At 42.2% G+C, this 25,639-nt stretch overlaps 2 protein-coding genes across 29 annotated transcripts in view; one reads left to right on the plus strand and one right to left on the minus strand.

Moving 5' to 3' along the window:
* ATP5PO (ATP synthase peripheral stalk subunit OSCP) overlaps positions 1-25,639 on the plus strand; it is a 1,173,690-nt gene that overhangs the window by 891,599 nt on the left and 256,452 nt on the right. Inside the window, exon 1 of one of the 24 annotated variants that reach the window (XM_050784677.1) lies at positions 6,938-6,941. The exons of the other annotated variants lie outside the window; for them this stretch is intronic. The gene's annotated coding sequence lies outside the window, so the exon portion shown is untranslated. Of the gene's footprint in view, positions 1-6,937; positions 6,942-25,639 lie in introns of those variants that run through there. 24 annotated transcript variants of the gene reach the window in all.
* MRPS6 (mitochondrial ribosomal protein S6) overlaps positions 1-25,639 on the minus strand; it is a 519,933-nt gene that overhangs the window by 176,945 nt on the left and 317,349 nt on the right. The window contains exon 1 of one of the 5 annotated variants that reach the window (XM_050784653.1): positions 17,190-17,940. The exons of 3 other annotated variants lie outside the window; for them this stretch is intronic. In XM_050784653.1, the coding sequence (XP_050640610.1) occupies positions 17,190-17,199 (10 nt within the window). In that variant the 5' untranslated portion in view covers positions 17,200-17,940. Of the gene's footprint in view, positions 1-14,857; positions 14,983-17,189; positions 17,941-25,639 lie in introns of those variants that run through there. One more of the 5 variants, XM_050784654.1, reaches the window with a different exon arrangement.

Below are 25,639 nucleotides of genomic sequence, written 5' to 3' on the forward strand. Positions count from 1 at the left end.
TCTCCCCCTCTCAACAAACACACACACACACACACAGTCCTCTGCCCACTCCCACCCCCACCCCTCCAACATTGAGACAGGGAAAATACTTTAAGTTGATGGCAGGAAACTCGCAGTTAAATGGATTAAGATTCAGAGATCAGAGTCAGAACTGACTTCAGGTGCATCCTAATTTTTTTTTTTTCCAGAGATGGGGTGACTTCGTTTTTTCTGTTACCTGGGCTGGAGTGCAGTGGCAGAGTCATAGCAGTCACCAAGCCCACGCCTGAGCTCAAGTCATCCTCCCACCTCAGCCTCTTGAGTAGCTGGAACTACAGACACATACTACCATGCCTGGCTAATTTTTAAAAATTTAGAGGAGTCGGGGGGTCTCACTGTGTTGCTTAGGCTGGTCTTGCTGAACTCCTGGCTTCAAGCAATTATCCCACCTCAGCCTCTATTTTCTTAAAATACAAGTGATACATGTTTATTGTAGAAATTTTCGAAATTACAATTATGCAGAAGAAAAAATAAGGAAAAATTTAAGCATCCCAGTCTTGCCATTCAGAAACTACTATTAAATTTCTAAGTTCCAATTTACATACATACACACACACACACATACACACAGAGGATCGAGGAGGGGATCCCCACCTCCCACCCCAGCTCATCTGAAGGTGAAGGTGGAGAAAGTCTGGGAGGTTGAAGCTCGGTGCATGGATGCATGGACCAGATGAGACTAGCAACAGGGAAGAAAGCACGACTGCTGGCATGGCCTCTGGTACCCAGGCTGCCCCTGAGCCACAGCTCACCCCATGGAAGGTTGTTTATGCTCCTGATTCTTTGCAGAAAGTGGCACAGCCGGACCCCTCGCAGGACCAAGGCATGTGCGGGACAGGTGGGAATGCTGGCCAGATGGTGTCTCCTTCCAGGGCACCAGCAGGGACTGGATTGTCCTTAGACACCTTAGTAGGCCATAGATACCATGAAGCCAGGGAGAGAATTTGAGGGTTCATGCTCCTGACACATGAGAAACACCCCTAAGGCCCTTCAGAAATAACTAGGGAGATAGAGGAAGAAGGTGCTCTTGTTCCACAAATGAAATCCACCAGCCAGGGGAATTTGAGTAGTGACAATGAGTGTGACTTCATTTTTTCCAAAGAGTGTTGAAGCTTGCGAAAATTAATATTTCTATATATATATTCTTAAATATAAAATCAGATCATACCATAATTCAATTAGGAAGCTGTTTGCTTAAGAAGATCTCATGAGCTTTTTTCCCCCTGTAGATTAAGAGATAGTGATATAATAATGGATTTCAAACTGTGTTCTATGGTTTTACCAAATTCTGGAGACCTGTGAAGGTGTTTTCGGGCCCCTACAGAGGGGAGAGTACATTTTGCAAATGGAAGGAAGAGATGATGAGCCCCTACTCCCAAGTCCACCTAAAGAGCATTACTTTTTTTACTTTTTATTTAAGTCACAAAAAAAAATTATTGGAGAAACAAGCCGCAATAACAAACAATTTAGAAAATAAAATAAAATTCCCAAAGAATTCTTCAAATCATCAGATATTTGGTCAATATTCAGAGTAGGATCCAGAGTTCACACGTTACATTTGGTTGACAAGTCTGTAGGTTTCTTTTTGTAAGTCACATTTTTTTGTTGTTGTTATAGCCATTTTCAGGGACCTTAATGACTTTATTACTTTATTATCTTTTTTTTTTTTTTTTTTTTTTTTTTTGGAGACAGAGTCTTGCTCTGTCACCAGGCTGTAGTGCAGTGCTATGTTCCCTGCTCTCTGCAACCACCGCCTGTCAGGTTGTTTAAGCTACTCTTATGCCTCAGCCTCCAGAGCAGCTGGGACCACAGGTGTGCGCCACCATGCCCAGCTCATTTTTGCATTTTTAGTAGAGACCGGGTTTCACCATGTTGGCCAGGCTGGTCTGGAACTCCCAACCTCAAGTGATCCGCTCGCCTCAGCCTCCCAAAGTGGAAGAGCTCTACTTTTAAACAGTTCTATATACCGGAATTCTAGAAAGACTGATTATGAAAAAGGGGAGGTGTCCTCTACTAGAAATAATTTGAAACCACAGTTCTGCATGATTTTTAATGCTGTATAGCATTTCATTGTGTGGATAAATGATAATTTATTCATCAAGCCCCTATTTTTGGACATATACGTTGTGTGCAAGTGAGGAATTGTGTTCACCTGCAAGTGTCAAACTACTGAAAGACTGACTTGGACAAATTAGATTTATATATATATATAATTAAAAGTCTGGAAGGAGGCTGCACTGACATTGGTTGTTGGGTAATGGTCATCTCCAACAGGCCATCGGGACTCCAGAGCAGGACAAAGCGGGAGAGGCGTGCAGAAGTATAGGTCAGAGGATGCTGGTAACTGACTGGATTCCCCTGATAAAGCATTTTCCTGCCTGGTATCTCCCAGTGACTTCTGTTTACATCTCATTAGCCACCCTTACCTGCAAAGCATCCAGAACATGTGGATTGCATTGCCCCCATCCCACCACAAAACTGGGGTTCTGTTAGTAAGGAAGAAGAAAAGATTAGAAAAACAAACCTTTGTCATGAAAATCCTTTTCCCCATATCCTTGGAGCTACATCACAAGCTAATTTTTTCCTTAAGATCAAGTCACAGAAAGGAAATTGTTCCTTTAAAGAGTTGTTGGTCAAAGGATATGTAATTGCAATTACATACGAGGAAGAAGTTTAAGAGCTCTGTCCTGCAGCATGGTGATTACAGTTCATGACAATATATTGTATTCTTGAAAAATGCAAAGAAAGTGGATATTAAGTGTTTTCACACACACACACACAAAACCTCTGTGAGGCAATTGGCTAAATTTAACCATTCCGCAATGTACAAATACTTCAAAGCATCATGTTGTACATGAAAACTACATACCATTTTATCTGTCAACTTAAAAAAAAAGGCTGTGCATTTGTTCTCAGATTTCTCTAACAATTTGCCCCTTAGAAACATTATACTAAGAAACATTGTACTTATACACTTATAGTCCCACCAGCAGTGTCTAACAAAAAAACTATCTATTAACAAAGATATTGGGATAATCTTTTTATTTTGGATCTTTGCTAATTTAATAAGGAAAATGTTTATCACTTTTTTCTTAATTGTTTAAAAAATTTCCAAAACATGTAATAGTCCTGATTCAATTCCTATCAGTGGGATGTGTATGCCCTGGAGTAGTGCTTCTTAAATTTTCACAGGTATGCAAATCACCTGGGATCTCATTAAAATGCAGGTTCTGATGCAGCGGGGTCTGGGGTCTGGGGTCTGCTAAGAATCCCATTTCTTACAAGTTCCCAGATGACACAGGTGCTGCTGGCTCGCAGACCACACTTTGGGCGGGGAGTTCCTAGACGCTCCCCAGGTGCAATTTTGTTATAAGCAGAGTTATGTCTGATTGTTGAGTGAGAACTGCTCTCTTCCCTGAAGATAACCAGCTTGCACACCTGAGGGCCAAACCAACAAACACTGTCAGAGTGGATTCAGGGCAAACCAAATCTCTTCTCTTATGATACTGCAGAGTGAACAACTTAGCTCTGCACCATTCAACACAAGATTTCTGAGTGAGCTTGGAGGCCCTGCAAAAAGTGACAGCTGCCTTAAACAGGTTAAAGTTTGGGGAGAGGCGAAGAAAGCCAAATACCTCCAAAGCGAAGATCCAAACAGAGGTGAGAGCCTGGAGGAGCCCAGGAGGCAGAAACAATGATCCCTGATGGTGGGCACCTGGGGAAAGTGTCATGCTGTCAAGGCCTTGCAGGACCCTCTGTTAAAATACTAATCTGGGTTCAGTTCTTTTTATTCTCACCCACATCAAATCCTGGCTCATGACCCAGCTTCACACTTTCTGACCTTAGGGATTTGAGCTGGCTGAAAAGATTCTTCCTGGCTTTGGTAAAAACTAAATTCCTGGACAAGATTATGCCAAAGGCCTGGGAGATGAGAGGAGAAGGGGAAGGAAGGGAGGAAGAATCCAGAGCCAGGCAATCTAAGGAGCAGCTGTGGGGACTCAGAGAGTCTGGGGAACACCCAGAGTGGGAACCCAGGCACCCAACCCAGGCAACCTGCCCTGACCAGGATGCCTGTCTGTATTAGTCCATTTTCACACTGCTGACACAGACACACCCAAGACGGGGTAATTTATAAAGAAAAAGAGCTTTAATGGACTCACAGTTCTACGTGGCTGGGGAGGCCTCACAATCATGGCAGAAAATGAAAGGCACATCTTACATGGCGGCAGACAAGAAAGAATGAGAGCCAAGCAAAAGGAAAAACTCCTTATCAAACCATCAGATCTCGTGAGACTTATTCACTACTACAAGAACAGTGTGGGGGAACCTGTCCCCATGATTCAGTTATCTCCCACCAGGTCCCTCCCACAATAAGTGGGAATTATGGGAGCTGCAATTCAAGATATTTGGGTGGAGACACAGCCAAACCATATCACTAGACGCAGGCCATATCACATAGACACAGCCCATCCACAGGGTCTAAAGGACCTAGTACCAAGGCGGTGTAAGGGTGAGAGACAGGGAGGGGATGTCTGCAGGGATTGTTTCAGTTCACACTGTATACCTGGAAGTCCGATTTATCTGATCTTAAGGTAGCCATTCCAGTCTTCTATGCTTCCATGCTTAGGGTTTGCAGAATATATCACATCCTTTACCGTCTTGAGCCCATCCATGTCCTTATCTTTAAAGTGTGTCTCTTTGTAAACCTTTTTGTCATAATTAGACTGGGCCATGGGCTACAAAAAAATAAAAATAATAACATTTATTTGGTAGAAGAGGGATGTGGCATTTACAGGGCTGAGAAAGTCCCCAAGAGTCATGAGTCTTTAACATCACTGGCGTAAACTAAGCGTCTTCTTAATCAATGAGAAACCAAGATACAGGTGAGAAAGAATTACAGCGCAGATTCGAAGTTGAGGTCATGGGGACAGCAGCTTCTGTGGCTCCTGGATACCCTGCGTGCCCAACCACGGGACTCATGTGAGAGCTTTTCAACTGGGAAGAGGGTTTGAGAGTGTGTGTGTGTTTGTGTCCACCTGCCAGGTGGGCTTAGCCCCTGCACTGCCCGTTTCCCTAACAACAGGGCCACCAACCACGAAACCCCTCCCAGGGGCATGAACACTCTCCCGTGGCCTTTTGTCCACACCTACAAATGTCACATCACCACCCACAGTGAGAGACAGAGACCAAGAAATCCCTGCAAACATAGCTAAGAAATAGCTTTCATTCCCTGAGTTCAGTCGTTTTCAATCCAGCTGCACCTACCTGGGAAGATTTTTTAAGTGCCAATGCCCAGGTCACATCCCCAGGTGACTCTGCTTCTTTGATCTGATGGTGGAGTGAGGTATCTGTATTTTATTTTATTTTTTTGAGACTAACTCTCACTCTGTCGCCCAGGCTGGAGTGCAATGGCACAATCTTGGCTCACTGCAACCTCCACCTCCTGGGTTCAAGCAATTCTCCCACCTCAGCCTCCTGAGTAGCTGGGATTACAGGCACCTGCCATCATGCCTGGCTAATTTTGGTGTTTTTGTGGAGACAGGGTTTCACCATGTTGGCCAGGCTGGTCTCGAACTCCTGACCTCAGGTGATCCTCCCACCTCGGCCTCCCAAAGTGCTGGGATTACAGGCATAAGCCACCATGCCCAGCCAGTATCTGTATTTTTGGAAGCAATTTCCACTTAAGTCAATATTTCTAAAGCCTGCCTAAGTATACTGAATGTGCAAACAAACCCCTTTTGCACGCTGAGAATATCCCAGAGGGGACCCAAGTAGAAAGCCACCCATTTTAAACAGTCAGGTCTATGTTATTCTGTGGCATGGCCAATGACACCGGGGCTGGCTGCCTGCTGAGGACAACTCATGGAATGGAATGTGACCAGGCAGTCAGAACCCATCAAAGGCACCAGCCCACTGGAGAATGGCATCTGACACTTCTGGTCCTGAGACTGCAATGGAGAGACCCATAGCCACAGAACACCCCACGGGAGCCCTGCTTGCCCCATGGGAAATAATTAGCCCTGAATTGCCCCATTACTTGATATCTATCTCCAAGGTCAATGTGAATGAATAGGTCTCTTTGCTTGATTTCTTCCCCCAGAGCAAATGTTTCAATGATCTCCACACTCCTCAATTCAGAGTCCATTGTCCAGCACGTTTGAGCCCCTCTATGAAAACAGGTTCCTATGTGGGTATAATGTAAATAAAACCATTGCCATCTGAAATGGTGTTTCTTGTTCAACCCTGCTTGCAAAAGCTTACTCAACCGGCAGAGATAAAAAGCAGTGCTTTTCAAAGTACAAAAACTACCCATTATCCCATTAGAAAGATGCTGGTTAGAGAGATGCCGGTGGAAGCTTCTGGCTTCAGGCACAACTATTGAGTTTGAAGCTCACTTTTTAAAGGAAAAAAAAAAAATGCTCTTTTCTTCTTTGGGACTCACAGCAACTAGTTCATAGTGTGAAGCCACAAAACTAGACCTTTTAAAAATGATATTGTCCTAAGACTAGGAGGTTGGAAGAGACAAGAAGGTTTTCATTTAAAGAATGAGAGTTTTTTCTGGCCCTTTGGCCAAACTGAATCCCATCCACTTGTCCAATCCAAGATCCTCTTCCTGGATTCACAATCTCCAGATGGGAACTTGCTAGATTTCATTCATTAAAACCAAGGCTCCCGCTTGCAGGCACAAGTTCCCATCTGCTGCCACATCTTTGCAGTATCAGCTCAGCCTTTCCTCTTCTGGCACCAGTTTATGGGCTCCTGTACAACCAGAGGTAGGTGTATGACAGGGGTTTTGTGCCTCGAGTGAAAAACTTACCCTAGACAAGCATGCCATTCCACATCCATTTTCTGCAGACATTTCAACACAAAAATGATTGAGGTGGGAGGTGGAAGCATGGGGGAAGACTGTTGGATTATGCAGGGATCTTGTGGCTGCCAAAACCCAAAGCATACTTCCCTGCTGCTTATAAACAGCAGTAGAAGGTCACAGCCACCTCTGTCTGAACTTCTGTCTGCTTGATAAGAGCAGTTGAAGATGTATAAACATTGCTTCTTCCATCTTCCACTCACTTTCAATGAAATACTACTTGAATACAATCAGGACGACACATCTTCAATATTTAACAGCTCGACTATGGCCCTGGCCTGCCAGAGTGGATATTGTGAAGACCAGAGCAGGTGGGGGAGAACATTGCATTTCTTCTGAACCCCGAAGCGGGGGTGGCTTCGCAAAACAGAAAGCCTTGCAAGTAAACAGACTGAGTAATCACCTAGGATAAGTGGCACCAGTCTTAACACATTGCATGGCCTTAGATTTGACACCAGCCAACAAAGATAATGAAATTTCTGCCTTCTCTTATACAGACATTCTACTGGCCACATATCCTTGTCCCACTCAGCATGCAATTGTTTGGAGGATAATTTTGCCCTTGAGGATCCATTCTCTGGGTTCGCTGTCTCCAGGTGGGAACATGTGAGGTTTCTTAGCACTTTGCTACAATATTTTCTGTAGTTGGAACTTACAGTATGGAATTTGAAGAACAGAATAATAGTAGTAGCTCCTCTGCACACCCAGATACTCAGAGGCAGATTTTTCTGCATGAAGGGGGACTTGCTATCATGATCTTGGACATTAAGGACACTTTAAAAGTAAGCTAGCACTGCCCTCCATGGCTGGCTGCTCTGTGGACATCCTGGGGAAGAAGCACATACTAAGAAATGATTAGACCTGGATTCTGACCTTCGTCCTGAAGTGTGTGGTCTGTATGTGTGTGTGTGTGTGTGTGTGCGCGCGCGCGTGCGCATGCACGAGCATATGTGTGGCTATGTGTGCATGTACACACATGCGTGTTCATTCTCTGGTCTTGTTCTCCCTCATCTGTCAAATAGCAATGATATTACCTGACCCATCTACTTCACAGGATTGCCTGGTAGATCAAAAAAGAAATGGATGTATTAGGGTTTGTATTAGTCCAATGTCACACTGCTATAAAGAACCACCTGAGACTGGGTAATTTATAAAGGACAGAGGTTTAATTGACTCACAGTTCTGCATGGCTGGGGAGGCCTCAGGAAACTTACAATCATAGAGGAAGGCGAAGGAGAAGCAAGGCACCTTCTTCACAAGGCCACAAGGCAGCAGGAAGGAGAAGTGCAGAGCAAAGCGGGAAGAGCCCCTTATAAAACCATCAGATCTCGTGAGAACTCACTCACTCTCATGAGAAGAGCACAGTGGAAACTGCTCCCATGATGCAATTACCTCCACCTGGTCCCTCCCCGACACAAGGGGATTATGAGGATTATGGGATTTACAATTCAAGATGAGATTCGAATGAGGACACAAAGCCTAACCATATCAGGGTTCTTCCAATGAGACAGGATGCGTATAGAGAGATCTATTAGAAGGAATTGGCTCACGGAATTACAGAGGCTGCTAAGTCCCCAAATCTACAGGGTGAGTCAGTAAGCGAAAGCCAAGAGAACCGATGGTGCACTTCCAGTCTGGGTCCAAAGGCCTGAGAACCATGAGAGCTGATGTTATAAACTTCAATCTGAAGCCTGGCAGGTTGAAAACATAGGAAGAGCTGATGTTTGTATTCAAGTCCAAAGGCAGGAAAAAGTTGATGTCCTAGTTTGAATGCAGTCAAGCAGACGAAATTTCCTCCTACTGAGGGAGGGTTGGCCTTTTTGTTCCATTCAGGCTTTCAATGGATTGGATGAGGCCTGGCCACATCAGGGAGGGCCATCTGCTTTACTCAGTCTACTAATTTAAATGTTAATCTCAACCAAAACACCCTCACAAAAACACTCAGAATAATGTTTGACCAAATATCTGGGTACCCCTGGGCCCAGTCAAGTTGACACATAAAATCAAATCATCACAATGGACTCAGAGGCAGCACTGAGTACTGGAAAAAACACCATTTCTGGAGGTCAACAGCCCAAGGTCAAGTTCCAGTTCTCTTACTTCCTAGTTGTGTGATCTGCAGGTTACTCGAACTTTCTGAAGCTGCCTCAGTTGCCTCATCAGTAGAATAAGGATGACAGAAGAATCAGTGTCTGACACATAGCAGGTACCAAAGCATTGGCTGTTTTGGATGCAGAAAGTACTTTTCAATGGTTCCATTTGCCCTTTATTTACATCATTATTTTAGACAAAAGGGGCTGTCAGACACAGAAAATATACAGGAAGAAAAAAGGAGGCATTACTATCAACAAAGAAAAATAATGAACCAGCAAGTGATGTAGACCTTATTTATACAACCTACTCTTAAGTTAGTAGACCAGGATCTGTGGACCTTGGAGAGATGTCAGAACTGCTAGACTGTGTGGCTCAGCTCCTCAACGTGAAACTCCTTCTTTACTTTCCTGGGGGCCCGTGGATGCATATTTGCCTTGGAACCTAATGGTGGGGTGGCTGTGGCCCTTGCAGAATGTGGGCATGTTTCACATTATATGCATGCGTGCTAGAGGGGAGTGAAACCGAGTCCATTTGGGACCTGACACTGTCATCCACCAAAAAAGGAAAAAATATTTTCCCATCTAGAATCAAAGTAGAAAACCACTCTCACAGTTGGTTTAGGTTTTAAAGGCACACCAATGGTTGAAAAATGGCTTGTGGGTCCAGACAAGACTTGAGCCAAGCAACACTTCATTACAGTGCTGGTTCCCCTTCCAAAGTCCCGCTGCAGCACGTGGGCGGTGTGAGCATCCCTCTGGCAGCTGAACTGCACCCAGAGAAGGGAATCGTGGCTAGAGGAGACCTAGATGGTACAGCAAGAAACAGAGGCTGGGCTGGCCAGACGAGACTGCTGGGGGCCAGTGTATAGCTCTCACAGAGTGTGAGATATTTGGGGTTTGGCAAACCCGAAGAAGCAGGCTGCCAAGTCCCACAGCTCCCTCTCCCCCTGGTGTATTTCAAAGGAAATTAAATCCACATGTTTCTGATTTGCTGACACTTCAGGCTCATCCAAAGGTGGTTTTGCAAGAGTGGTTTGGACACGAGGAGCCCAGAGAAACCCTAATTATTATTGTTATTTTTCATTTTGAAATGCAGACCTGTACACTTACATAATCCACGCCATTCCTACAAAATCAGACCCCAGTTTTGCCTTGCCAAAACTTTTTGTCCCAGGCCCACCGGTGACAGGTCATTGAAGTCAACTAGAGAAGAGAAACGATGACTTTAACATCCAACCTAGAAATCTGCCTTGAAAATAGCACCTAAGAAATGCCAAGGCTGGCATTCAAAAGCAAAAGCACTGTATGGATTGGGTCTATGGATCTCATAATTTCCTTAGACTCTGGGCCAAGGGGCAAAAACCTAAATTCAAGATGGTAGGTCCTGGATGTGGGGTCTGAGGTGCAAGGATATGGAGCTCAGAACCTCAAGAGGAAGGAGCCATGACAAAAGTGTTCTCTAGAATGTTCTAAAATGACCAGCCGTATCTGCGAATGAAACTCTGACAAGCTGCGACCAAAATTCTGCTTCAGGGACAGATAATCTAATTATACACTTAGAAATAATTTAGCACTTTTGGATGTGACCTGTGACCTCCCCAAGCCCAGCCACATGCAAACAATTGGCCAGAGAGGTCAGGGACCAAAGAGCCCCTGTCTTCTGACCCAGGAGTGAACTGTTTCCATTCCTCCCATCCCTCTCCCATTTAAAGCTTTTCCATTCACTTCAAGCGGCCTCCTCTCCTGCCATGAGTGAGTTCTCCCGACAGAAGCGGTGGCTTTATCCTGGTGCATGGCAGTGTGCTCTACACACTCAATAAACGAGCATTGAAGGCTGAGAAAACGAATTGGAAAACAACCTCCCCCAGTCACTCTCTGCTCCTAGGTTGGACTTTTCAAGCTCCTGCTCCCCTGGTCCTCAAACCTTCACATTTGTTCTCCATTTCTCCTGCCCTTTTAAAATCCAGGTAGCAGCCCAGCGTTGTGCCTTGCACCTATACTCCCAGCACTTTTGGGAGGCTGAGGTGGGTGGATCCCTTGAGCCCAGGAGTTTGAGACCAGCCTGGACAACATGATGAAACCCTGTCTCTACAAAAAATACAAAAATTAGCCAGGCACAGTGGTGTGTGCCTGTGGTTCCAGCTACCTGGGAGGCTGAGATAGGAGAACCGCTTGAGCCTATGAAGGTCAAGGTTACAGTGAGTCATGACTGCATCATTGCACTCCAGCCTCTGGGCAACAGAATGAGATCCTGTCTCAAAACTAAGAAAACAAAATTTAGGTAGCCCTTTCTTTTCAGGTCTCAGCTGAGATGTCCCATCCTAGGAAGGCTGCTTCTTTTTAGCCTGGCTTGGGATGCCTGCCCTCCACCCATATTGAGCTTCCCTCCCTTCCAGGTATGTGTACATAGATACATATTCACGTTTAGCTAATGAAGTACAAGGTCACCTGCACAGGCTGCCTGCCCACCGGACTGCTGGCCCCTTGAGCCCAGGAACCAGGGCCATCTCTGTCACCCACTTCTCAGAGCTTGGCACCGAGGAGGTGGGAAATTGGTACTGGTCCTCTAACCGGCTTTGCTCCCTAACCCTGCAACCAGCCTTCGCCATCAAGACGGCTCAGTTCTGTGAACTGTACAAACCTTGAGTCATTAGAGTCTCATCAGACGCTTCGAGACTAGTGCTCACGTGAGTTAGTTTGCTAGGGCCACCGTGACAAAGTGCCAAAGGCAGGGTGGCTTAAACAACAGATGTTTATTGCTGAACAGTTCTGGAGGCCAGAAGTATGAGATTAAGGTGTTGGCAGGGTTTGTTCTGAGGGCTCTGGGAGAGAATCTGTTCCAGGCCCCTCCGTTAACTTCTGGGGGTCGCTGGCAATCCTCAGGTTCCTTGGCTTATACAAACATTGCCCCAGACTCTGCCTTCCACCTTCATATCGTGCCCTCCCTGCGACTGTGTCCAAAATTCCCCCCATTTTAAAAGCCACCAGTCATCCTGGATTAGGGCTCACCCTAATGGCCTCATCTTAACTGGATCATCTGCAAAGACCCCACTTCCAAATAAGGTCCCATTTGCAGATACTGGGGGTCAGGACTTCAACATCTTTGTTGAGGGAGACAAAATTCAACCTGTAACTCCTCAACCTTTAATACCACTCCTCTAGTAAAGAAAAAAAAATTTTAAACCAGCTTCAAATTCTCATTGAAATAAAGTAACCATTTAATTTATTGCCCAAACTGGAACATTTTTTGAGAATAAAAGAGAGTGCTACTGATAATTTTGTAGGGAAAACGGGCCGCCGAGTCTGGGCCACATGGCCACCCTCTGTGGCTACATTCATTTCTCAGCCCTTCCCATGCTAGGATGTGGTTTTATCTTCACTGCAAATCCCTCTTTGTTTGTGTTCCCCAGCAGGTCCAGTGTGTTTTATACACAGTCGCAGCGAAACCAAGGGATTAGCTGTATTCCGGCTGTAGTTAATTCACTGTTTCCAGCTAAATGCAAGCACAATCTCAGCAATTAATGTGGCCAGATCAAATCAGGTTCTCTTTACACCTGTTCCCCTGCTTAATTAGGTTCTCATTTCCCAGGGGGGACTCAAAGGCACTGAGAACCGTTATCTCAACCCTGGATTAGGAAGGCAGCATCAGATCCCCAGACATCACCATCATGCACAGGCGATGTCCCTGAGACAGCTCCAGCCCTTGCGTGTCTTAGAAACGTGTCTTGACAACTGTGATGCCCCCAGCATGGCCGAGGGAACGATTCCCTTTTTTGTTAGAGACTTCCTTTCATGTCCTCCCAAGGGAAGGATGTGTTCCCAGCAGTGCTCCTTTCTAAGGTAATTGTTGGACAGGAGTCAGCCAGTTAAGCCTGCCCACCTAATTAACAGAGTCTGTTACGATTTATCAAAATAATGAGATAGGGAACAAAGATACTGCTTCACCCCCAACCCACCCGCCTGATATTTTGGCCTCTTTTCTTCCTTTTGGAAGATGACCCAATATTAATGAGAAATGAGTCACTTATTGTTGGGGTGCAAATAGAGAGATAAATGACATCAGTAATTAAGTCTCAAGCCCTCTTTGGTATAATGGAGCCATTTGTCAGGCAATATTATTCAATTGATTAATTCCATTAGGGCTACCACACTTCTCCAAACCCAGCCATTCAACTGTCAGCTCCGATCATTTGTATGATACAAAAATAGAATGGTTAATAAATGCATCATGAAACCCAAAAGAAAGTGTTTTCGCCATCACAAGAAAGCTCACTAGAAGTGCGTGATTTGTGAACGTGGGAAGCGCTCATGGCCAGCCGCAAACCTCCTCCCATCGCGGACTGAAATGTGTCTGGTTATTTCTCAGTTCAAATCTCCAGGAAGAAAAAGGGAGTTGGTCCAGCTCAGCTCATCTTCTTGTGCCCTATCAGTAACCAGGGAGAGGAAAGGAGTCGGGTGACATGAAATGGAACTGCGTAAGGGACAAGGGCAGGCAAATACAGTGGGAGGGAAGGTTTTCAGAACAGCAGCTCCCAGCCCATGTGCTCCCCATAGGTCTGCTTTCTTTCCTGTCTTGCCAAGTAGAGGAGAATCCTAACCTTGGTCTATGCCCATCCACCTCTTATTACTCACAACTCATGTTACTTTTGTCTCCACTGATGCCCATATTAATTAATAAATACACCTTCATTCTCTCTAATTACATTACTCTTTCTGTTCTCCTTTTCAACCCTTGCCAATTGGTCTCAGAATTCTTTACCTCCCTCCTAGTGGCAAATTTGCCTTCAGAATAAAGAAAGGTAACAGTCCAGAACCACAGTTAAGGAAAGTCTGCCTAAATGAATGAGTATCATCATATTCTAGAGAAAAGCCAGAAACGCCTTATGAATCCTGACATATCCCAATTTACCTCTTAATCCATCTCCAAATCAACCTTTTCCTTTGACCAGCAATATCAGCATACATAAAACACCATCTCCGTGTTTCACTTATTGTTCTGTTCTGCTCTGATTAGGTACTAATACTCCAGGAGCACTGCGATCTGCTCATTTTCATTGTGACGCAGCAGTATTTCAGCCAAGTTCGGAATTAAATATGCCTTTATGTGCTGGCATAAAAAGCTATCTACCATTCCTAGGAAAACAGCTTCTATTCCAAACAGCTGACTTCCAAAGTCCAGAACATAATCTATTTGTAAGCTGTGTGGCTGCCTACACAGTTCCAGCCCCTTTTCTCTCACCTCCCAGCTAATTAAGTAATCTTTTGTTTCCTGAGCCCATTCTGTGGACAGGAGTGTAAATCAATCAACAGTGAAGGCCTCCAAAGCCTGCAAGCCAGGATGAGCAGGAACATTGCCAAGGGCAATGGTTCCCAAACTTCAGCCAGCATCAGAGACGCCTGGAAGATCTGTCACAACAGATTGCCAAAGATCTGGGGTGCAACCCAAGAACTGGCATTTCTAACCTTCCTCCTAGTGGAAAAATTTGCCTTCAGAAAAAGATGGCCCAATCCAGGGAAGAACCAGGCCTAGGGTATATGGAATAGAGGTACAGGGAGGTAACTAGATGTTCAGAATCCTCAGCAGCCAGCCACATAACCTAGCTGGTCCAAAACCCACCCTCCCCTGGGACGGATCATGACAGAGTAAACAGCCCTCCTTGGTCTCCTCTGCCTTAATCTGTAGGCAGAGATTACACCCTAGCTGAGATCAACAATTGCCTTGGAATAGGTCAACATCATGTGCCATTTTATCATTAAACCTACAAATGGTACAGACAACTCACAAGATTTGGGGATTTCTGAATGTTTGTGAAAATATTTTGTTTTCTTTGCTGCTTCTTGTTGATGTCACACATACCCAAAGACATTCCACGAGTTTAATAAGGCTTGGACATCTTCTCCCACTGTTCTTCGTGGAAGACTCAGATTCTTTTCATAGATGGATGGGGACCTTGACGGTTTTAATTCTGTGCACCATGATTGCAAGGGTCATCTGGTCCAGCATTTCCCAAACTTCTCTTGAGTCCCATTCACAGAGATATGCAATCCAACCAATCCCTTAGCAGTTTGTGTTCGTGTCTTCACGTCGGTGTGTCGTTTTAGTGTCTTGGCCTGGGTTCCCCTCAGAAGGCACAGCCTGCAACAAGGGCTTTGTAAAGGAAGATTGGTTTGGAGAGTGATCTCAGCAGACAGGAGTCGGGGCCTGAGGGTGTGAAGCAGGGAAGAAGGGAAAGAAGGTGGTGACCTGATCCATCTCATCTGGGAGGATTCTCTGAATTTGCAGCCTAGGGGAAGAAAAAAGGGAGCACTGATTTACAGACTCCCATCCCCTTTTGGCCAAGAGTTTCCTCATAGAGTGTTGACTGCCTTATACTTCCAGGTTGCACAAGCCTCAATACCAGGATACTGTATCAGAGAGGCCCAGGGCAGAAAGGGAGACACACAGTGCCGCTGAAACAAGGCACCTGCTGGTTATACCTGTTTTAAGCTGGCTGCCCCAGCAATGGCTGGTGTGGAAGATGGGTCAGAAGGTGAGAGATATACACAGCAGATGTCCAGTATAGTGTGTATGCAAAAGTAGAAAATGATAGTCAAAATATTTTCTATTTCATCAACATAAATTTCATGTTAGCTATAATCTTTAATCAATATATTTAAACTTTTAATCAAATGTGGAGATTAACATCAAGTTTCAAGAGTGTGTGGCTAAAACCCATAAATCTTACGATGTACCTACATGCCTCATTTCTAGAACCTTCTACCATTTCTATGTCCACAAGATCCAGGAAACAGTGACTACACAATACATTTTAAGATAACCATTTCTGGGCCACCAGACACAAGGAGGACGTCAATAAAAGAGTTATTTTGTGTCAGTTGTTGGGTGCTCAGATTAAAATAAAAATTGAAATTAACCAGGAATTGAGGCATCAAAAATTGCTTTCATGACCTCATGTCTGAAATTCTTATATTTTGTGCTTAAAATATCAGCTAGCTGCTATTTGTAATCACTTCTTTACAACCATTTGTTCTCTATAAATGAAAACCAAAATTAGACATAACAGTCCCTGTCTTTTTTTTTTCTGTAACACTGGGTTTCTGAGGTCCAGGGGCAGACTTTGACGAGACAAAGGCCATCTTCAGATAAAGTGAAGATTATCATGAGGCAATTTACTGAATTATTAACATGAATTTCAACATCTGTGTTGCTAATGCTTCTAGACTTTAACAAATGAACCATTCAGGATATGGGCCAAAGAACATATGGCTAAGAATAAAGACCATTTGAAACCGCACAGGAGTTAGCATCTTTGGGGGCTCAGCACACAGTGAAATTGACTGAGACCAAATCACGAGCATGCTCAGTTGAGCAGTCCCTACTGCCGCGCATGCGTACATGGGACGCACTCAGGGGCTCTGGAATCATTCTGAGATGAAGCAGGGAGGTATTTAAATATTTCGTAAAAAAATGTTTTATCATTTGAAATTTTCAAAAATGTGCAAAAGTACAGAAAGTAGTATAATGAGCCCTCAAATACCTCACCCAGCTCAAACAACTATCATGGCTAATCTTCAATACTTTTTAAAAAAAATTTAATCAGGCATCCGTTTTGCTCCTAAAGACAGGAAACCCGGGAAGATTTTCATGACCCTCTGAGGGTTTGTGACCTGCTGTCTCTTTGGTTCACTGACCTTATTCAATCCTCTCTTTATACAAGGGAATGCTATGCTTCTCCCATTCTCTGGCTATTTCTCATGCTCGTAGCAAATTAAGTGGACTCTGTCTATGATTTCAGCAACGGTGACATATAATCCCAGTGTTAAATGATGGAATTTTCCAATGCACAAGCAGCAGAAAGTGAACAGAGGAAACATTGCCATGAGCAGAGGCTCCTCAACACAGTATCTCCGACTGTGCTACAAAGCCACCCAGCGTGTGGATGAAAAGTGAAAAAAAATCTGACAATTGAGTGATTATTCTCTCTCTACAAGCAATCCTACTATTTCTAACCCCTCCATGGGCTGCACTGGCAGCATGCAGACATTGCCTAGGTCTTCCTGCAGGGGCCGGCGAGCCCGTTGTTTTCCAACAGACCAAGATCTGACACCAGGATTGCAGTCATCAGAACCTTTCCCCCACCTCCCCCGACACCGAAACGAAGAGGGAGCTGAGCAGGGCAGCTACTCACCTTGTCTCATTTGTTCACAAAGAATCCAAAGCCAGCAACATGGATCAGCTTCTTGCTTTTTGTCCAACTACTTGCCTACAACTCTAGAAAAACAACAGAGGTCTGCCAAGAATCTGCAGTCCCTTCAATCTCAAAATAATGACTAGCCTATCCAGTGTTTCCATCCAAGGAATTGTTGGTTCCTACACAAGAAAACCCTTTGGGGGGTGAGAGTCAGGAGTCCAAGAAAGGCATGTGGTTATTTTAGCCCCTTTCTGGACCCCATCTGCACTTTGGAAAGAAAGGAAAATCTATTTTTGACATTGGCTATTCAGCTTTTAAATAACATCAGCCGTTAAGGCATATCTAATTTAAATGCTGATTCAAAGTTTTGCTTAACATTAAGGCGACTTTTTGGTCTCCTTCTGCTTCCTCCTGCCTCAAGCACAAACACAGCTTCACATTCACATTCTGTTTTCTTGGCAAATATGAGCTACAGTTTTGGAATACGTTAGAGAATTAATGCCTCCATTGTCATATGACAACTTCCATCTTTTTAAAAATAATAATATACCACAGTGATCAAGTGGAAAGCTTCATTTTTTCATTCAGATTACAGCACTTGTAAGACTGGCCACTGCATTCAATACAATTTGTCATTGAAGAAGGAATTATGTGGTCATGAGATATGAGAGGAAAATGAAACACAGCAGGGTTGGGGAAGGGAGAGCATTAGGATAAATAGCTAATGCATGTGGGGCTTAATACTTAGGTGATGGGTTGATACATGCAACAAACCACCATTGGCACATGTTTACCTATGTAAGGAATCCGCATGCCCTGTACATGTATCCCTGAACTTAAAAATTCAGTTAAATTAAATTTTTAAAAAAGAAAAAGAAAATGAAACACAACAGGGTCAGGGGGAAAGAATGGAAAGGACATGGTAGTTTTGGAATATTACGTTAGGCACAGGAGTCGTTATACATCAACCTTGAGACTAAAAAGGCAGGGAACAAACATGAAGTTCACTGGGACTTTGCAAAAACTAAGAAGCATTGTAGTGTCAGTGACAACGACACATCTGCATCCAGCCTCCAGAGTGGCTTCCCCTCACCGCTCCTTGCTTGAAGAGAAAGCCAAGAATTTGCATTTCATTGTTTTAAAGAGAAAAAACAAACAAACTAGACTTCTAATAGCCATGAAAGCATTTGCAATCCAGAGTTCAGCTTGTCATTTAGTTAAAACAGAAAGCCGCGCTATTTTACCAAAATGATTCCTAACATGAAAGGATGGAGTTGTTTTTGCCTTTAACTCATTTCAAAGGCAAAGAAAATTGCTCTTCTTCAAAGCCTTTGGTTGGAATTGTTCATCCAAAATAAAATAAAATTAGAAAAACAAAGCAGCTCGCCCTGCCCTCATCCCTGCTTAGTAAACACCCATTTTCTCCCAGCTGGAACCTTTGGTGGACGCTTGGTTGTGCCACTACCTGATCTTCTAGCTGTCGATGGACACTTCTTACCCCTGATAGCTACCCTGACCTATCAATTGAGGCCCCTGAAGGACTTTAAGTAGGTGTTTAACTGGTGGTGTTGAGTAACTGCATTTAAGAATTATAAGACTTTAGTTGTACTATTGAATTAATCTCTTTTTATGAAAATAAGAGAGATAAGAGCGAAAGAAAATAAAAGCCACAGTGGACGGTTAAGTATCAGACTTCATTAGACATGCAAATAGTAATAAAAATATTAAACTACAAGGAAACTTGAGTTAGAATCCCCATAGGGGGACGAACTGTACTAGTATGCTGCCGTCTGTCCATTATAGGACTTCAAGGCTCATATCCCGTGAAACCCCTCAGTCCTGGGCAAACCTAGGGACAGGTGATCGCCCTACAGGCTGCCAGTGACTCTTAGAGACAAACATCCAAGTGTTGACTTAGTTGGAAATCAGAAGGCGCATCACAAATGCTCATGTACATCCTGTACCCGCCTCACTGTGAGGCTCCATCTCAGCCTCCTGTTTATTTCCTTCCTTGCACTTAAAATAACATGAACATTGTCCTGTTTATTCCTTTATTGTCTGTTCTCCTTACTCAGTGTGAGCTCCATGTGGGCAGGGGAGTCAGCCTGTTTCCCACTGAAGCCCTAGAACATTCCCCAGCAGACAAAGGATGTCCAAAAAACATGTCATAAGTGCAGAACTCTCCCTACCAAATTACTGAATTGGACAGAATTACTGTATTCTATGGATTTTAAGAGGCACAGTTTTTCACAGGCTAATATCGCTGAGATCCAGATGCATCTTAATCAGTAGCATCTTTCAAAAACCATTGGCCATGTGCATCCACCCAGCTGTAGCTGTTCACATTGTCACCACTTTGATTGAGATCTGTGCATTTGTTAGATTAACCTCAGAGTTTAACTGCTGTGTAGGAATCTCCCCAAAGAAATTTCACCATGATTCAGCACTGAAATAACAAGCTATTTTGTAGTCAGAAAGGTACAGAAACCAAGCAGTAGGATGCAAAGGTGGTATTAGTGAACGACATTTATCACAGAAGGAATGATCATGAGTCCATATTTTCTTGCAAAGAAACAACCAACGGCACCAGAAACCTCGCAAAGGAAGATACCCACCAGTTGGACATGCTGCGTTACTTTCTATTGCCGAGTTATTTGTTTCATTGCCAAATCTCTAGAAGAGATGAAGATTAATTTAAAAGGAATCTGATGCCATTGATTCATATGTCATTCAGGACTGTCATTAAAGGCATCTGTCACAGTGTGTTGGCAGTGTTTTTCCTCTCCTATTGGTATATAAAATAATGGCTGGTCTTACCATCAAGGCATTGTAGACTGGACTTGATGAAATAGGATACTGTAGGTTTTCCCAATCTTTTATTCAGGTCTATATAACAGACTGCCCAGAGACCATCAAGGAGATTGCTGGCACATGGCAGGGTCAGTAGCGTAGCAACTTAATTGGTCTCTACAACTTTCCCAGAACCTTCTGGTGACTGAGTTTTCTATGGGCCCCTACTCCTGGTGAGGGATGAGACAAAGGGCCTCTAGCTCTAATACCAACTATAATTTTCGAGTCCCCATACATTTCCCGTGTTGCCCCCTCATGCCAAGCACTCTGTTGAGCTAGCCTAGTCCTGCCTCTCACCCTGGACTCCCTGCAATGCTGAATGATGGCCATTTGCAAGGCCTCATTATTATCTCAGCACTGCCCACCAAGTCCTGTCATATGTTAGTGTATGATAAATCTCAAACACTAATTCCAATGTGTACCTCATTGGCAGTTATCTACCATCTTTGATGATAGTAGCTGCATAATTCTGGAGAAGGGATTTGTGTATCTAATTGTGTTGCTTCAACAAGACAGAAGCAGGAGAAATGCTCAGAAATGGTGCAGGTAGAACCACACAAGACAAAACCTGGTCAGTAACCCAAACAGAAGCGTACAGTTAGGAGAGTCGTTAGAGAGAGTGCAGCCCACAGTTATCAACAGTGATCACGTGTTAGGTTAAATAAAATGTGCCCATTTTTCTTAAAGTTTTTAGAGCCTCTCAATGCATTTTTGGATGTTGAAATCATTTCATAGTTTGTTCATTCATTTATTTTTTTGTTCGCCAGATAACTGAGTGCCCACACTATGCCAATTTACTCCGCTAGGCATGAGGCATAGAAGAATGAACAAAAAAGATACAATTCCTACACAGCATATAGCATACAGCAGGCTTTTTACTTGGGGCACATAGACCCTCCCTCCCAGTGGTTCATAATTAGAACGCAGAGGTCTAAGGAATTTAGATGGGAAGAAATTACAACATTGTCTTCACTAACCTCTCACTGCTAGAAATCATTGATTTCTTCTCTGTCACTTGTTTCACCTTTTTGAGAATTTTATATAAAGTGTATCATTCAGTAGGTACAATGTTTGAGATTGGCTCCTTTTACTCAGCACGATACCTTTGAGATTCATCCAAGTTGTTAGGTGTGTCAATAGTTCATCCCTTTTTATTGCTAAATTGAGTAGTATTCCATTGTAGAAACGTACCACAGGTTACTTACCCATCGACCCACTGAAAGACATTGGGTTGTTTTCTGTTATTAGTGATAATGAATACAGCTGCTATAGACATTCATGCATAGGATTTGTTTGAATACAAGTTTTCAGTTGACTTGGGATTTCTGGGTCATATGTTAATTGTGTGTAGCTTTATAAGAAACTGCAAAGTAGGGCCAGCCACAATAGCTCACACCTGTAATCCCAGCACTTTGGAAGATTGAGGCAGGAGGACAGCTTGAGGCCAGGAGTTCAAGACCAGCCCAGGCAACCTGGATCCTGTCTCTCCAAAAAATACTAAAAATTAGCCAAGCGTGGTATGGTGCCCACCTGTAGTCCTAGCTACTCAGAAGGCTGAAGCGGGACAATCCTAGAGTGGCTGTACAATCTTGCATTCCCATTGGCAGTGTATGAGAAATCCAATTGCTTTGCATTATTGTGAGCACTTAGTATTGTCAATATTTTTTACTTTTGCCATTCAATAGGTGTGTCTCATTCCATAGGTTATATCTCATCAGGGTTTTAGCTGGCATTTCCCTAAAAGTCAATATTATTGACTATCGCTTTGTATACTTATGTATTAACGGATATTTGCTAATATTTTGTTGAGAATTGTTGCATATATGTTCATGAGGGGTATTGTTTTGTGCTTTTTGTACCATCTGTCTGGTTCCAGTACCAGGGTAATGTTGGCCTTATAAAATGAGTTAAAAAGTGTTCCCTCCTATTCTATTTTCTGGAAGAGATTATGTACAATTCATTTTATTTTTAGAAAATATTTGGTAGAACTTATCATCTTTCTTTTTTAAATATTTGGTAGCATATGCTATATGGTGTGTGCTAGAATCTTGGCCTGAAGAATCCTTTTATAGAAGGTTTTAAAATACAAGCTCAATTTTTAAAATACTAATAGTGCTATTTAAGTTATCTACATGTCATCTTGAGTGAATTTTGGTAATTTGTGTCTTTTGCAGAATTCATCCATTTTATCTAAATGGTCAAATTTATGAGTAGGGTGTGTAGTGATAACCCTTTTTTCATTCCTGATATCAGTAAGTTGTGTTCTCTCTTTCCCTCTGTCAGTCTCACCAGAGGTTTACTGAACTCCTCATTATTTTTCTCGATTGTTTTTGAAATTGTTTTCATTTTTTAAATTTATATACTTAGTTTTATTACTTCCTTTCTTTTGCTTATTTTGAGTTTATTTTGCTCTTCTTTCTCTAATTTCTTGTGGAAGCAGCTTAGATTATTGGTTTGATACCTTTCTCTTTTCTAATACAAATGCATTGTAATGATGAAATTTCCATCTAACCACTGCTTTAACTGCATCCCACAAATTTTGATATATTTTTATATTCATTTAGTTCAAAATATTTTCTAACTTCCCTGAGACTTCCTCTCTGACCTGTAGATTACGTACAAGTGTGTTGTTTAATTTCTAAGGGTTCATAAATTTTCTTATCATTCTGTTTTTTATGCTTTATATGATTTAAATTCTTTAAATGTGTGACAAATTTGTTTTACGGCCCCAGATATGGTTTACCTTGGTGAAAGTTCCATGTGAAATTGAGAAAAATGTGTATTCTGCTGTTATTGAGTGGAGTATTCCATAAATGTCAATTAGAAACAATTGTTTATCATTTAGTTCCATTTTCTATAATATACACTTGCTGACTTTCTGTTTACTAAGTTCTATTGATCACTGAGAGAGGAATGTTGAAGTTTCCAACTATAATTATGAATCTGTGTACTTCTTATCTCAGTTCTGTGAGGTTTTGCTTCATGTATTTTCAAGCTTTGCTGTTTGGTATATACAGATTTAGGATTGTTGTGTCTTCTTGATGAAATGTATTAGGTATTGCCCCTTTTTATCCCTGGTAATTTTCTTTGCTCTGAAGTCTTACTTTGTCTGATATTACTATAGCCACTCTACCTTCATTCTGATTAATAATATACATCTTTTGAATATATATTTCTTCACTTTTAGCCCACTTATGTCATTATACTTGAAGTGAGTACAATTAACACACTTGTATTACTTATATACTTGTAGACAGTATATAATTGAGTCATGTTTTAAAATCCATTCTAAATATCTATCTTTTAATTAGTATGTTTGATCCATTTACATTTAATGTAATTACTGATGTTTTTATTTAAGCCTATTATTTTATTGTTTGTTTTCTGTTTGTCTCTGTATTTTTAGTTTCTGTGTTTTCCCTTTGTTTGCTTTCTTTTTGTTTCCTTAAATATTTTTTAGTTATTTATTTTACCTATTGCATTTTTGTTGACTGTCCCTTTGTGTAATTTTTAAGTAGTTGCTCTAGGGATTAAAATATATATTCTTAACTTTTTACAGTCAGTGTATATTTTACCACTTCAAGTGATATATTACCACCATATATGGGTTTCTTTACCCACCCTCATTTATGTTGTGGTTGTCTTGTTATATCAAAATACATTGAAAACTCCACTAGACAATGTTATCATTTTTGCTTTCTGCCATCAAATACATTTTAAAGAATTCAAGAGAAGAAGAAGAGTCTATTATGTTTGCCCAGGTATCTACCATTTTTGTTGCTCTTCATATCTTTTTGATATTCCAACTTTCCTTCTGATGTCATTTCCCATCTGCCTGAAGAACATCCTGTAACAATAGTGCTGGCGATAATGAAGCCTTCATTTTTCTTCACCTGGGAATGTGTTTATTTTATCTTCATTCCTGAAGGATATTTTTACTGAATATAGAATTGTAGTTTGACAGTTCTTTTCTTCTAGCACTTAAAAAATGTTCCATTTCTTTCTGTAAAATCTGTAGCTATTTGAATTATGTTGTCCTATAAGAAATGTGCTGTTTTTCTCTGGCTACTGTAAATATATTTTTCTTTAGTTTGCAGCAGTTAATAAGAATGTGTTTGGGCATGGATTTCTTTGGGTTTATTCTATTTGAGATTTCCTGGGATTCTTGAATCTGTAAGTTTCTGTTTTTCCCCAAATTTGAGAAATTTTCAGCCTTTTTTTGTTTGTTTGTTGTTGTTGTTGTTGTTTTTGAGATGGAGTCTCACTGTGTTGCCCAGGCTGGAATGTAATGGCATGATCTTTGCCCACTGTAACCACTGCCTCCTAGGTTCAAGCAATTCTCCCTGCCTCAGCCTCTCAAGCAGCTGGGATTACAGGCATCCACCATGACACCTGGCTAATTTTTGTATTTTTTAGTAGAGGCAGGGTTTTGCCATGTTGGCCAGGTTGGCCTTGAACTCCTGACCTCAGGTGATCCACCCACCTCAGCCTGCCTCCCAAAGTGCTGGGATTACAGGTGTGAAACACCATGCCTGACCTCAGCCATTATTTCTTTGAATTTTTTAATGTACCACATTTTTTCTCATTTCTTTCTACCAATCCTATTACAAGAGTGTTAGACTTTTGGTATTTCCACATGGGTTCATAAAGCTTGGTTCTCCTTTATTTTTCTATCTGTTTTCTCCGTATTGTTCAGGTTTCATAATTTCTATTGGTCTATATTGAAATTCACTCACTCTTCTTTGTTGTCTTCATTCTGCCATTGAGTCCATCCAGTGATGTCTTTATTTCAGTTACAGTATTTTTCACTTCTGAAATCCCCTTTTGATTCTTCCTTACATCTTCTATCTCTTTTCTAAGACTTTTTTTCATTTATTCCAAGAATGTCTACCCTTACATGTTGAAGTATTTTTATAATAGCTGCTTTAAATTCTGTGTCATCTCAGCATTGGCATGTTGATCATCTTTTTCCATACTAGTTGAAATTTTATTAATTCTTCGTATGTGTTGAGTAATTATTGATTGTATCCAGGATATTTTGATGATTATAAGATCTAGATCTTATCTAAATCCTATAGAGAATATTGTTTTGTTTTGCTTGTTTTAAAGTAGGGAATCGATCTGGCTGAGTTCAGTCACAAGTCCCATTGGTCTTCTATGGATCATGGTTCCAATATCAGTTCTGTTTTCCAATACTTCAGATCTATCCCTTTGTACATGTACACGATCCAGTGACCAGTCTGAGACCTGGGCAGTGGTTTATTTTGTAGTTCAGTTATCTTAGTCTATGTATGTTATTTAGGGTAAGTTCTATTCTTGTATATCCCAGGGGTAAGTCTAGAAGTTCATAAACAACTTTATAGGGTTGCTTTTCCCAGGTCTTCCCACTTTCCAATACTTTCCTGTTCCCAGGAGCTCAATATTTCAATTATCTGGTCAGAAAGCGGGGGCTCTACTTAGCCTGTTCTGCTATATACTTCCCACAACTGTATCTGTGTCCAGGGAAAAGCAGTAGGATAACAGAGTGGAAAAATAAAAAGCATTGGGGGTTTTCTTCACTCTCTTGGGACAGCAGCTCCTCTGATCACAGGAAAGAT

The sequence above is a fragment of the Macaca thibetana genome, chromosome 3 (assembly GCF_024542745.1).
Source record: "Macaca thibetana thibetana isolate TM-01 chromosome 3, ASM2454274v1, whole genome shotgun sequence".
NCBI classification, from domain to species: Eukaryota; Metazoa; Chordata; class Mammalia; order Primates; family Cercopithecidae; genus Macaca; species Macaca thibetana.